We start from the raw sequence: 14,815 nt of genomic DNA, 5'->3' as shown, positions 1-14,815 counted from the left end.
TTGTATGCCACCGATAGGCCGGATCTGCATCCAAACCTCAACCAAAATCTAATCGGCCTTTTCTTGTAACCTACCCAACTCATCAACCAAGTTTCGTCATAATCCGTCCACAACTTTTTTGAGATATCATCCTATATATTGTTTTTGGCCCCATTTTTCAATGGTGAAGAATCGCTTCAAAAATTAAGAAATGTCATCTCCCTATCCAGATCCTCACCAAACTAATCAGTTCGTCCTTGTCACACACCCAACCTGTCCACCAAATTTCGTCCGAATCCCTCCATAACTTTTTTGAGATATCATGCTCAGAGACAAACACAGGCAGACAGACAGGAGTGAAAACATGGCCGCCATCCACCTTCGGTGGTGGTGGTAATGATAAACGAAGAAATATAAAGTATATGGAAGGCGTACACAAACAACGACGACGACTACTTGTTTTAAAAGATCCTTCGTTTTCATTGTACATTGTGATTGCGACTGGTTCACTTCATTGTGCTTCGTGATTGCGACTCTCACTTCTTTAATTTAAATGTTGTTTCTCCAGCCTGGATTGCACACCGACATCACTGTTCAAAATGCTTCACCATCCAACAATATGGAGTATTGCTTCCAACCAATGACTTTGCACACGGTCAACTATATGTCGGGTTGGAGGTCCATAAGGTCTTTGTATAGTTGCAGAACAGTCACAATTTCACAATTGGGTTCTCCATCAGTTTGCAGTTCCCCTGGAGGCCAACCTTCCTACGTGGTCAGTTCAAGAAAGCTCAAAGCTGATAGTGAGGACGAAGTTCAAGAGACTGAACCTCTTCCAGCGGATGACCAAGGAAATAGGTGGGTTCACTTCAATCATTCCAGAGTGATAGGGTGAGAATGTTTGATTTTCCATGATTGCAGGACATGCTACTTTTATCAGACCAGTATCGTTTCCAAATTCACAGAAAGACTCAACTGCTGTCTGTCCAGCAGAGGGATGGAATGCTGTCTGTAAAAAAGGAAGAGAGGGGTCCCCCCCCACCCCTTTCGAGCATTGGATAGGTTATTGACATAGATACAAAACCAGACTGGGCCCAAAGCACTGCTTTGGGGAACTTCTCACACAAGACGATCTCGTATTCTCCAAAAGAGACACCATGCTGTTTTTATCTTGCCACAGCAGATACTTTTGATGCCATCCGACAAAAATGGTATTGAATCGTGAGAACATTTCGGCTAATCTGGAGCTTTACCAGCCAGCATTGTTTGGTCATTTTGTGATGTCATCACCTCTGCCCAATTATCTAAATAAATGTTGAAATTTGTTTCTTTGCTATGCAAAGTCCTGCCTCAAATAATTTTTGGCTTCCACTATCAACAAGCTCGAATGAGCTAAGATCCTCATCCTCTTAATGATGACGTCATAAAAACGAATATGATGTCATTGTGATGTATCAGGTTTGTGATAAATTATCTGTGCTAATGCCCGGCTTGATTCCAGTAAACAAAATTCAAACAGCTTGTCTCGTTTCGGAGATAATGGTATAGGCGATTTCCATTAGCGGCGGTATTATGACGTCAACTTTTTTTTTTTAGGAAGAATTTCCAAAATCGGAGATGGTTACTGCCTGCGCGTGGGCTTGCTGCATATACATGGCAAGTTTCACAAAGTTTCGATGAAAACTGTAGGCTGTGAAACTAATGAAACAAAAAACAAAAGTCAAAAAATAGGAATGACGTCATAAAAATTGATATGACGTCATAGTGATGTATCATATGTGCGGTAATTCATCTCTGCTAATGCCCTGTTCGATTCCCGCAAACAGAATTGAAAAAGCTTGCCTAATTTCGGAGATAATTTTTAGGCGATTTCCATAAGCGGAGATATTTTGACGTCATAACTTTTTTTCAAGGAGGAATTTTCAAAATCGGAGATGGTTACTGTCTGCGCAGGGAATTTTTACATATATATGCCAAGTTTCAGGAAGTTTCGATGAAAACTGTAGGTGGTGAAACGAACTAGTTTCGGAGATAATGGTATAGGTGATTAACATTAGTGGCGATATGACATTAACTTTTTTTTCTCGGACGAATTTCCAAAATCTGAGAAGGTTACTGCCTGTGCGTGGGCTTTCTGCATATACATGGCAAGTTTCAAGAACATCCGATGAAAACTCTGCGTTGTGAAACAAAAAATGTCAAAAAAAGGAATGACGTCATAAAAATTGATATGACGTCATAGTGATGTATCATATGTGCAGTAATTCATCTCTGCTAATGCCCTGTTCGATTCCCTCAAACAGAATTCAAAAAACTTGCCTCGTTTCGGAGATAATTTTTTCGGCGATTTCCATTAGCGGAGATATTTTGACGTCATAACTTTTTTTTCTCGGAGGAATTTTCAAATCGGAGATGGTTACTGTCTGCGCAGGGTATTTTTACATATATACGCCAAGTTTCAGTAAGTTTCTATGAAAACTGTCAGCTGTGAAACAAAAAAGTCCAGAAGAACAACAACGTGAGTAAGACTTAGAGATCCTCCAAGAGGATCTAAAAATGTTGGTGTTCTCTTTGAGGCCTGCACATTCATAAACACGGGCAGTGGCGGTTTCCTTAGTACCGGGCGTAGTGGCGTGCGCCTGTAATCCGGCTACTCGGAGGCTTGGGTTGGAGGATCGCTTGAGGATGGGAGCTCTGCCTTGGGCTGCGCTATGAGAGGGTGTAGGGCAGCCCGGAATCATGGCGAAAGCCAATCCTTATCCCTGTGTCGTAAGAGGCGACCAGGGTTGCGTCAGGAAGGGCATCCGGCGTAAAACCTGTGCCAAAATCGGTATGCGGATCATAACGAATGATCTGCTGTGGCGACCCCTTACGGGAGCAGCCGAAAGAAGAACAGTGGCGGTTTCCTTAATTTATGATTTATTTCCTTGCTTATGTTAAACACATAAATAAGATCTTGGACAAATGAAGCAGCTATGTTTTGTCATTTTAATCAACTCTCCCCCACCCCCCAAGTCTGCTACATTTTAGAAACAGATCTTGGTGCATGTGCGGCAAGATTATTTTCAACATCCTTATTTTCATTTCACAACTTTTTGGTGAACAGGAGTCACAATTCAAGGCAGTTGTGTTAAGTATTTTCTGTGATATGATTATGAACAGATATTTTCTGTGCATAAATGACAATTGACCCGCATTCCATGGGTTTGACCCACTTTGTTTCTGAAAACCCTCAGACCCGTTTTCGTGTCCTCAAAACGCGTATTGGATGGAAAGTATGATCAATTTTAATAATGCAGTGTTTCACTTTCATTTCACTTGCAAGGATTGCCACACAGACTGATAGACCCACAGCAACCTGTATTCGATATGCAAGGTATCACTCTCGTCTAGTGTCTTGTCTTACGGCTGTGTGAGGTCATGAGCTTTCTCTCACTGAAGGTCACATCGACATCGTCCAGGATTCCGCACACAGTATCACTTCACTTCTGATCACATCGACCATATTGCCATCACCATGAGTCGATCGATCTGTGCTTTCCAATTCACTCTTCCACTTAGTGATATTTATCAGTACTGTACTTTCGAGTATTTTAAATGGAAGGATTTGATTTGATTTGGATTGTTTTCATTCGTCCAAGTGTTCACAAATTACCAAATTCAAACCGTTACAAAAAAAAATAATGAAATGGGATACATGATACAATTTTATTACAAAGACCTTCAGAGCTCCAGGCTTTAGCACAGTGCAGTATCCCATCCCATTTCATTGGCTGGAGGGCAGTCTCCCATTTCATTAATGTTTATTTCAGTTTTAATTTGGAGTGGTAGTTTGAGTCATGCGATATTGTTTATGTTGTTGTTTTGTATGCAGCCTGTGCCTGCTAGTTGCATCATTTTCTGGAAGTGCAATTGTGCTACTGATGCAATGCTTTTTTTCTTTTTTTTCTTCTTTTTTTTACTTTTTTTTTTCTTCTTTTTTTTCCTTTTTTTTCTTCTTTTTTTTCTTCTTTTTTTTTTCTTCTCTTTTTTTTTGTATTCACTGTCGAGGCTGTATGGGAGCTAACACACAGAAATGCACAAGGGGAGTAGGAGACAAGAGGGGGGAAAAAACATTGGAGAACAGAGTAATGAGTAGATCTGTGGAAGGGATAGGGATGGTGTTGGGTACCAGTCAGCGAGAATTTTTAAAGTGATTCTTCAACATTGAGAGATGAGGCGGAAAGTGACATGTAACACGATATCTCAAAAAGTTGTGGATGAGTTTGTTTGTTAATTTGAATTTTTTTTTATTTTTTTGTCTCGGCTCGTGGAAAATTTTAGGACATAGTCTAGGCTCGTGAAAAAGCAGGATGACAAACTGTATCAAAAGCACAATACATGTCCAGAGACAACCCTTATCTCATGTCTGATATTGAAGGCCTCTATCCATTGTTGGGTGAGTCGAAGCAGCATGTCCAAGGTGGAGTGACCTTGTCTTAAACCAAATTGGTGAACTTAGATTCGGTTGTTGGACAAAAGTAAATATTTCATTTCAACTGTGATGATGGATTCCATGACCTTGCTGATGATTGGAAGTAAGCTGATAGGTCTGTAGTTAAGGTGATCAGTTTTTGCCTCTTTTTTATGTAATGCAGTGATGTTGGCAGATTTCCAAGCATATGGAAGATGATGACACAGCACAAATAGCAGGCTGAAAAGGGTAGAGAGAGGATGTGCAAGAGCAGCAGAGCAGGTTTTTGGGACACGTAATCAGCTGATGCCACCCGGTCTAGTAGCAGAGTCGAGGGTTGAAAGAACCTCCTCCATCTTCTCAGGTGCAAAAGACGCAGTGTCTCGGAGAATTTGGGGATGACAGGGAAACCTAGGTACCAAGAGTTGAGGGGTTGAGGACAGAATTGTAAGCAAACACAGAATAGAGGCATTGAGCCTTATCATGAGATTACTTGTAACAAAACTTTGTAGATGAGTTGGGTCGGTGATGAGAACAAGCCGATTAGATTTTGGTTCAGGTCCATATGCAGATCCGGCCTATCAGTGGGATATAAAGCATAAACTGTTCAGCATGACACACTCTACCGAGTACTGTTCTAGTTAAGTTCTTGTGAATGAGTCCGAAGTGTTTGATTTGTGCTTCACTCTTCACTTTTTGAAGACATTCAAACACTGCTATCGATATCGACTGCATTACATGAGTTTTGTTATTAGCTTTGCTGTCTTAACACTGATATACGCCTTAACACGGACTTCACTGAAAACATGGTGTTGTTTTGTGCAAAATGAGAGCTGTGCATGTACAGATTGACTTGTGTTACCGCCATGTGATTCTGTTCCAATACTTGTGCTTTTGGCAAATTGTTGGCCATGCGGCACGTCGACATATCTTTTGGGCACTCGAGTCTTAAAACAAGTTGTTTGGTGTTTGTGGAACTTGTGAAGGTGTCGTCGTCTTTGTACGATTACAAGATCACCACTTTGGGCATTACCTGTGGTGCACCTTGCCATTGTGATTACAACCAGACAGTTCTCTATAATTAAAGCCAAATTCGTTTACAATTACTTTGTCCATGACAAGAATATTTTTCTCATATTTGTTAAATTCTCCTTCAGAATCCACAGTATCATCACCATCTGGAATCTAAATCCTCGAATATTAAGCCATCATTAACTTTTCACAAGTGCTGGTTTTTGTTGACATTTATTTCTCAATTGTCATGAATTTTAACCAGTTAACTCTTATTAAGACAAATGTACACATTATACGGTCCATTTCTCTTTTAATGTGGGTTTATTTGAACAGAATGTAGTTTGCTGCATTCACCTTTAGTGATCCAAATGTAGATTTTGGTTTGAAACATTTGACCTTCGTCGTATAGGCCTCATCCTCGTTATTATTCTTCTCTAGCAGGAACGTTGTTTGTCTGTTAATTCCTCTCAAACTCATGAATGGAATATCAAACACGACAATGTTGTTGTTCTTTTGCACCGATGACATTTCTCTTTTAACAAATGATACACCCTTTCCCTGCGGGAGCGACAGGAAGGGTCATGTTGTTATCCTCTCTGGGGTATATAGGTTATAGTAGATCTAGTCTCGGGTCAGTTCTTCTTTGGTGGACACAATAAGCAGAGCATGCCTCAAGGATGTTGGGATTCTTCCAGATTTCTTTCAGTTTAGTGTTGAACAGCAGTATATGCGACTGTTTAACCCTTTGAACCCGAGCAGCCAGTAAAAGGGCAGCTATTCAAACCTTCATATACCTGACTGGCCCGGTTTTTCTCCAGGGAACCCAGGGTGGGAGAGCCAAAAGTCCAAGGAGCTCAGGGTCCAAAGGGTTAAAAAGGTAACCATACGTGTTTGTGTTTTATATATTTTTTTGTTTTACTTCGATACGCCTCTTCTTCTTCCTCGTTTTCAAGCCCCACAAAACGCCACGATAAGCTATTTATACACGTTAACACGGTGGTGTTCAAGGAGTAAAAAACCCCATGGGGAGAGGGGGTATGTTATTAGAATTAATATTGTTTTGTAATAACATTAATATTATGCTATTATAATAAGTATTGTGATTACCTCCACCACCGAAGGTGAAGGATGTTTTGTTTTCACCCCTCTGTCTGTTTGTTGCTTGCTAAATTGAAGATTTTTCAAGTATCTTGGTGAGTCAATTTTGTTATTGTCTGTGTCTCTGTTTGTCTGTCTGTCTATCGCCTACAGATCACAGTTTTAAACCAAACTTCACGAAACTGCACCACGTGGTAGAGTTTGTCATAAGGAAGAAGCCTATTGTTTTTTAAGGTCAAAAGGTCGGTCAACAGGGGCCAACGGTCAACTTTGGAATTTCTAACCTCAAATTTCATCTGATTGAATTGAAATTTGAAGAGGATTTATACTTCAGGTCACTGAATTCAACCAACCAATTACTTTTGAGGTCAACATAGGCCAAAAAGGTCAACAGCTTTGGTGAGATTTCTAACCTCAATTTTCATTCGATTGACTTGAAATTTGAAGAGAATTTATATTTCAGGTCACTGAATTCAATCAACCAAATATTTTCGAGGTCAACATGGACCAAAAGGTCAACGTCAGGCAGTATTTCTAAAATTGGTCAATTTTCATCCGATCGACTTGAAATTTGAAGAGGATTTGCATATTTGGTCATTGAATTCAACAACCAATTATTTTTGGGGTTAAATTTGATTAGTGGATTTTGCAAGTTTCATGCTCTGCATAACGTTGTCTTCTTGTTTGTCTTCTTGTTTGTGTTTGTTTGTTTGTTGGTGTGCAGGATATCTCAAAAAGTTGTCGACGGATCCAGATGAAATTTGGTGGGCAGGTTCGGTGTTTGACAAGAACGAACTGATTAGATTTTGGTGAAGATCCGGATCCGCATCCGACTATGAGCATTTTTAAATGATTCTTCACCATTGAGAGATAGAACCAAAAACGATATATAGCACGATTTCTCAAAAAGTTGTGGATGGATTCGGATGAAACTTGGTGGACAGGTTGGGTATGTGACCACTAAGATTTTTTTATCTTGCCAAAACGAAGTTTTTGCAAGATATGTTAGTCAACTTGTATGTTTTTTTTTTTTGTTTGTTTGTTTGTTTGTTTGTCTGTAATCACGTATAAAAAATTCTGCAGAGCACAGTTATCATTGGAAATTTTTGTAACTTCGCATATCAGAGGCCTATAGAGGTCCCTTTCATTGCACAAAATTTTGAAGGTCAAGGTCAAAGGTCAAGGTCACTTTGTCGCAAATCAGGGGAGTCGACGAAACCCTTATTTTTTGAGTAATTTTGATCGGATCGTCTTCAAACTTCATGGGAATATAGTTCATGGTCTGGCGCTCAGCTGATTAATTTTTGGTGGCGATTTGCCTTGACCTTCATGGTTAGCGCCTGAGGTCAAACATATTTGACCCCAAGGTCAAATTTTCAAGTTTTAGGAACCATATCGTGTAGTACCTCAAATTGAACACCTCGATGAGTGCTTTCTAGATATGTCAAGCTTGAGACATTATGACGTCATTTGGTGACGTTTTGAGGCAAACGCATATTTTTCATGGTTACTTTGTAGAACGATTCTCATCGGAATCTCTCGTAGGCAGATATTCCTCAAGGAGTCGCTCCTGGTGGATAGCAGCTCTGTTCACCTCAGTGTGACCTTAAAGAAGTCACACGTGGTCACCTTTTGGCAAGATACGGGTCACCCTGTGGGTGACATTGGTTTATTTTTATTTTGGTGAGGATCCGAATCCGGATCTGGATATGAGAAGTGATTCTTCACCTTTGAGATGGGGCCAATCTGATATTTGGCATGTTTCAAAAATGTATTCAGCCCGACAAGCTCTCGTGGATCAGGCATTACATGGTGGAGGCATACATTCTACTGAGTACCCTTCTAGTGAGTTTTGTTATTAGCTTAGCTGTCTTAACACTGATATACACCTTAACATGGACTTCACTGAAGACAGAACACCCCCTTGGGTGTGAGGGGTTGGGGGTGGGGGGGGGGTAGGTAGTGACTGAATGTATCATGGTTAAAAAACAGACAGACAGACAGACTCAGACAGGCAGCAAATTCCATATTTTAGGATTGGAATCCTTTACTGAATGCCATGTTTTACTAACTTTTCATGTCATTAATTACAAGAGAGAATCTTGTTAATCAGCCTTTAGGATTAAATGAAACAAGGGAACCTGACTGTTGTACAGCTAATTTAAACAACAATAGCCATGTGAATGTAAAATTGGAGACCATATGATGAATAAAGTAATGGGAAGGTGGGGGTGCATTCTCAATCACATTTTTTGAATAATTAATCATTAAGAGTGGGAAAGGAATGTGTTATTTGCCTGACCAAATATTCCTATTAAATTATCAGGAGCTTAATGTAATAGGCAATGCATATAAACTTGCATTGCAGAGAAATATTCTCTTGTTTTATTTATTTTACCATTGTCATGATGTTTGTCTTGTACGTCCTTTTCTGTACTTCCGAGCTGTTTTGATTAGTCTGCACGACGATCACCATTGCCTGTGGCGGTCCCGGTCATCCATCGCCCATGGTGTTCGCCGTTTCCTTCACCACCCTGTGTTCTTGTTGTGGAAGGCACAAGTGTTTGAACACTACCTGCTAATCTTGTGCTTGTTTTATTGGTTTGTGTGTTTTCGGCTTACATTCCATGATTTTGTGGTTTCTGCTGACAGAGTACTATTTTGACTAATTAACTGTTTGCAGTGCAAGTAACGGCTCACAGCACCTGAGGCCTATACAGTTGTTTTGTAAAATGACTTGTAATATCTAACCTGTGAACTTGTTTCCAGCAGTCAAGTGAAGGATAGGTAATGTCAGTGGTTGGGCAGCCTGAAAGTTTTTACACGTTAGTGTTTATCATTGTGTCGCTGATATACGTGATATTTGTGAGTATCGTGATTCTTGTGATTTGATGACTATGGAGATCATCGATACTTTCTTTGTGTTTAATTGGAATCATCTGGTGGTGAAGTGTTGGTTTGAGACCAACTTACGATTAGTCTCCAAGCCTGCTCGGCTTGTGTGACCCAAGCACTCTTCTCATTGATTCGTGCTCCATTTCCCAAGGCCATCCGGCTCCCCGGATGATGTGACGACCTGTGACGAGTTTGTCCTTTACTCTTTGCGGTTGCAACTCGACGTCTGTTTTGAGAACATGTGAGCCATGGATTGGTTCAAAAGGTAACATTTTGTATCACAGCTTATTGTGCTGTATCCACAGGTACAAAACGTTCAATTATTGAAACGAGGCCCAGAGCAAGACATTTGGCTTTGCTAAATTACTGTGTGTGTGTGTGTGTGTGTGTGTGTGTGTGTGTGTGTGTGTGTGTGTGTGTGTGTGTGTGTGTGTGTGTGTGTGTGTGTGTGTGTGTGTGTGTGTGTGTGTGTGTTTTCTTGAAGAATTGGGCCCAGACGCTTCATTCCGCTGCTTCCCAGCACGACCACCATCACTGCGTGCCGAAGGAGACCAATTCTTTGTGCCCCAGTATGTAGCGTATCAGGCGGACTGTTCCTGCGCTTATCACCATGTCCTGTTGCCACAGTTGTTTCGCCAAATCGAAATAGTTTTCTTGTTTGACTGAAAGAGTGAGGACAACGAAAACGATTTTATTTTGTTGCACTTGATTGGTACTTGCAATATCAGGAGTTCTTTTTTTTCCAAAAGTTGGTGTTCTTGTGGAATAGTTTTAAATTTGAGCTTGATGGTCCAATGAACATGTAACCTGTCAAACTGATGGGTAGGTACTTGGGTAGAATGAACTCGGACAAGCAATTGAGCAAATTAATAAAAAGATAATTTCCCCATTTGTGAAGCCATTTTTGTCAGTCATCCCTGTGATGTTTTGTTCGTTCGTCCCTGCGATGTTTTGTTTGTCCCCATGATGTTTCCTCTGCTGTTAATTAATTATGTGAGGAATATATTGATATAATGGAGACATTATGACAGAACACAAGGCCAGTTCAACACCATTGTTGTTTAGAAATGATCATTTATTCACATTCATTATTTATTTGCCATGATTCTTCCAATTTTTTGTTGTCTTTTTTAAATTTTTTTTTAACGTTTTTGTTTTTGAGTGTTTTTATCATTGTCATTTTCTCTCTGCATTTTAAAAAAAATTTTGAATGTCAAAATTTTGGGACAAATGAAATGCAGCTGCCTTTAATTTGTCCCAAAACATCCCAAAAAAATTTTGTATGGAAAATGAAATGCTTGAAAGATTTTTAGCTGCAATACTTTTTGGAATTCTCAAATCTCACAAAATGCTCAGCTTTGGCCTTGTGCATGCAGGGAACATGGCAAATTCAGTCAAAACCATTTCTCTCAAATTTCATGCAGATTCACCATTGCCTCACCTTGTGTTTTATTATTTATTTCTCTCCCAATTCCCTCCCCATTTCATCTCCCGAAACTTCCAGCCTGACGCCACCCCCTCATCCCTCGATGTGTCTCCTGCCAGCAACCTTCCTGCTTCCCTGCCCTCCCCTCCTGAACTCACTCAGGTTTAGTAATGTTTGCATCCCTCTTGCTGCTTCTTTTTCTTTGCTTTGAAATCATGCATGAATTACTGCAACTTCATTTTGAAATATTTGCTTTTCCATTTTTCTGTTGTGCAACTACAATTCTAAGCAACCATTACCTTGACAGTGTATGTAGTATGCATTTTTGTGGTGAAGCCCGGTGTTGGCTTGATGGATAAGATGGCTGGCTTAAGGTATTTGGGTATTGAGTTCAACCCTCTTTTACATTGAATTAACACCAGGTGGGGTTGACTCAGCTTGTCATCCTTCTGAGGTCAGTGAAATAAGTACCAGTGCACTGGTACTAGAGGGCACTGCGTTAGCGACACAGCCGTGACCCCAGAAAAGGATGCAACCAGCAGCCCTTGCGACACACAATAAGCTCACTATTGTTACGGGTTTCACAGGTCCCGGTTGCAAAGGGGCTTTTCCTGGACCCACTTTCTGACCAATAACCCTAAAACAGACAATCTGCAAAGGCTTGTTTGTAGCAAGGTATTATGTACACATTTAGGACACGGGGGACCAAAAAATGAAAGTCATTGTATGATTAAGTTTTGCATATCATTTGTGAGCCAACATCATGGAGATTCAGGATCTATTTGGGCAGAGCTTAATTCTTCCTCTTTCTATTGCTCTGACAAGGTCAAAGTTGGTTTCTTAATTAATCTTAGGATTAAAAGTGCAGATTTCTTTAAAACGTGACATACTTCCTAACGACCTTTGATGTTCTGTATACTGAACACAAACTGGTCTTTGGTGTTGATTTTTATATCATAGGGTCATCTTGGTAAACTTATTCTATGGTTATAAAATCAAGCTTATAGCTACCAGTAATTTTGTAGCAGCTTGATAAATGCAATTTGTTACGTACTTCCTAACATTTTTGACCCAATCATGGAAGTGAACCTAAAAACTGGTATGTAGTAATGATCCATGTTGAAACTTGCCATTTTATATCATCACTTTATGCAGAAGTAAATTGCTATTTAAGATGTTCTATCAGATACATTTCAAATTTCTGGAATAAGATTTTGTAAGCTTTTTTATGACTGGGGGAAATTTTGCAAAATCTGAGATTTTACACATTTGTAGGTGCCAAGATATGCAGAAGGTCGAAGAAATGTACTGTTTCGAGGAATTGTTCTATTCTTATGTATGATGATATATATCAAACAAAAAATGCATTTTCAACCATTTTGGACAACATATACAATCATACATGTAACCCATTTCCAAAAAATGAGCTATAAAAATGGAAAAAATAGCCTGTGTTTGGATAAAAAAAACATGCTTTGTAAGCAACTATATCCATAGGACCCATAGTAAAGTATACATTTTCTGAAAGCACAGACACTTGGGCATTATACAACACCAGTATGTGCCCATAAAAAAAAAAAAAATATATTCAAACTGTGAGCAACAAACAACAACCACACAGGCTGTTTCTTCGCTCTTGCGTGCCCGTAAGTGCGTGGCCCTGAAGTTCGCATATTATTCGCAGTTACGATTATTCACAATTTGGTTTTAATAACCAATTATTCAATTAGCGCCAACGTATTTTACCTTTTCGCAATGTTGTGGCAAGGAAAAACAAAAAGAGAAGAGAGAAAAAAATTTACTTCCTGGTTCGGAGCATACCAGCACTCTGATGTTACCGAAATTTATGCACCGTCTAATATGAAAACGATCATAACTTGGGGCATTGTGTTTATCTATAAATGTGCATAAGAAATCGAGAAATTATTAGAATACACGAAGTCATCATTATCTGGAAGCCCATACGTTGTAACCCGTAATGAGGAACGCGGCTGAGCTTCCCTTCCCCGTCGGCCACGCCCACGCCCACGCAATAACGTGTCTTGTCATTGGTTTGGTAAATAAATGGCCATAACTTGGGAAGCACTTGTCCGATTAATATCAAACCTTGAAAAGGCACATCCTCAGGTCCCCAGCAATATACCTGGCAAGTTTCAATAAGATCGGACCAGTGGTTGTCGAGAAACAGTGGTCACAGACACACACACACACACACACACACACACACACACACACACACGATGGTGTATTTTTCGTACACTATGGTGTACGAGGTGCAGTGGAACACGAGAAGCAAGAGTGTTAGCAGCAACTCCGCTTTATTGCGCGTCCTGATGTACATTTCTGCCACCCCTAGTATACGAAAACCCAATCACGTGATACAGCACACTCCTCCCCTCATAGAATGACAAGTCAAATGATGAAAAGACAATCATAACATAACCAACCAAAACCAATCAATACTCATTATCCTCCAAGTACCGTGGCCGCACCCTGACCCGCCTCGGACGGGCAGCGCTGCCAGACAGCCCAGGCTCAGACGCCTCCCGGCTCGGTCGAGGTGACACCCTCGTCGGACTCGCGCCATCCGCAATAACAACCGCCCCCGGCCGACCAGCCTGCCCGACATCCCCGGGCAGGACTGAATCAGGTGAAGACCCCGTGGGCGTCGGCACATCCGGCCCTGGCGATACAACGTCTGGCCACGGTGACATTACAGGTGGGGGTCCCGCATAATTCGGCCCCGGGGGGTGTGGGGGAGTGACGCTGAACAGCGATCATGCATTTGGTCCACGTGCCGCTTCCACACCTCCCCACCATCAGTCCGCACCATGCAATTCGCCGGCCCCAGTACCACAGAGACCACAGCCGGCACCCATTTGGAACCGTGGAAATAATCGCTCACCATTACCCGCTGTCCCACATCGAAACCGCGCAGCAGCGTCGGACGTGACACCGCCCCACTCCCCGACCCTCCAGGTCGCAGCAAATCCAGTCTGGACCGCAACGCCCATCCATAGAGACGAATGGCAGGCGAATCACCCGTGACAGGATGAATCGCGTTTCTGTAATGGAGCAAAAAGACATCGACCACCGTCTGCACAGGTGCAACACCCCCCCCTGCGCAAAGCCCGTTTCAACATCTTAACCAACGACTCAGCTTGCCCATTCGTCTCAGGATGATACGGTGCGGACCTTAGATGTCGAATACCATTTTGACGCATAAACTCGTCAAATACACCTGCGATGAACTGCGGACCGTTATCAGAGACCAGGATCTCCGGTAATCCTTTATTAGCAAAGATCATCCGCAGTTTCTCGACTGTAATGTTTGCTGATGTATGCTGCATTACTACAACCTCCGGCCATTTAGAGAATGCATCGATCACAATCAAAAACATTTTGCCATTAACCGGCCCCGCAAAATCTACATGGACCCTCTGCCAGGCTCTGTCTGGGGTCGGCCATAACCCCGAGGCTCGACGCGGGTTATCAGCATAGGTTTGACACGTGGCGCAACGCTTAACCAACTGCTCAATGTCTTTGTCCAACCCCGGCCACCACAACAGGCTACGAGCAAGACTCTTGGTCTTCTCGACGCCAAGGTGACTGACATGCAGTTCTTCCAAACACCGCTGCCTGAACTTCGTTGGAATCACCGTCCTCATTCCCCACATTACGCACCGTTGGACCAACGACACCTCCGGTGCGCACGACATGAAAGGTTGAAATGCCGGTGTCGAAGGTAGATCACTCCAATTCCCCGTAGAAATCGCCTGGACGACACGGGCGAGCACCGGATCATGAGCCGATTCCACCGCGACCTGTCTGGCCGTGATCGGCCCGCTTTGGACCTGGCCCAGCGCGAACACATCGACCCGGTCGGCCGACTCAGACGCAGCTGGACCCTCCGCACACGGCAAGCGTGAGAGCCCGTCGCAGTTAGCACG

General features: G+C 41.8%; 1 protein-coding gene and 1 pseudogene across 22 annotated transcripts in view; both read left to right on the top strand.

Annotated features, from left to right (window-relative positions):
• The window catches only part of LOC147012859 (disks large homolog 1-like), a 295,559-nt gene that overhangs the window by 113,107 nt on the left and 167,637 nt on the right, over positions 1-14,815 (top strand). For 13 of the 22 annotated variants that reach the window (XR_015051089.1, XR_015051087.1, XR_015051088.1 and 10 more), the window contains one exon: positions 10,944-11,027. The exons of the other annotated variants lie outside the window; for them this stretch is intronic. Coding sequence is in view for 10 of the 13 variants with exons in the window: in XM_085854163.1 (XP_085710289.1) it covers positions 10,944-11,027 (84 nt within the window). In the remaining 3 variants the exon portion in view is untranslated. The remainder of the gene's footprint in view (positions 1-10,943; positions 11,028-14,815) is intronic. 22 annotated transcript variants of the gene reach the window in all.
• Positions 2,598-2,738, top strand: LOC147012860 (signal recognition particle RNA; annotated as a pseudogene).

This window comes from Eptatretus burgeri, chromosome 14, assembly GCF_056783735.1.
Source record: "Eptatretus burgeri isolate ZD-2024b chromosome 14, Ebu_testis_v1, whole genome shotgun sequence".
In the NCBI taxonomy this organism is placed as follows: Eukaryota; Metazoa; Chordata; class Myxini; order Myxiniformes; family Myxinidae; genus Eptatretus; species Eptatretus burgeri.
The sequence above is the reverse complement of the archived record's forward strand: the minus strand, read 5'-3'. Positions and strand labels throughout refer to the sequence as shown.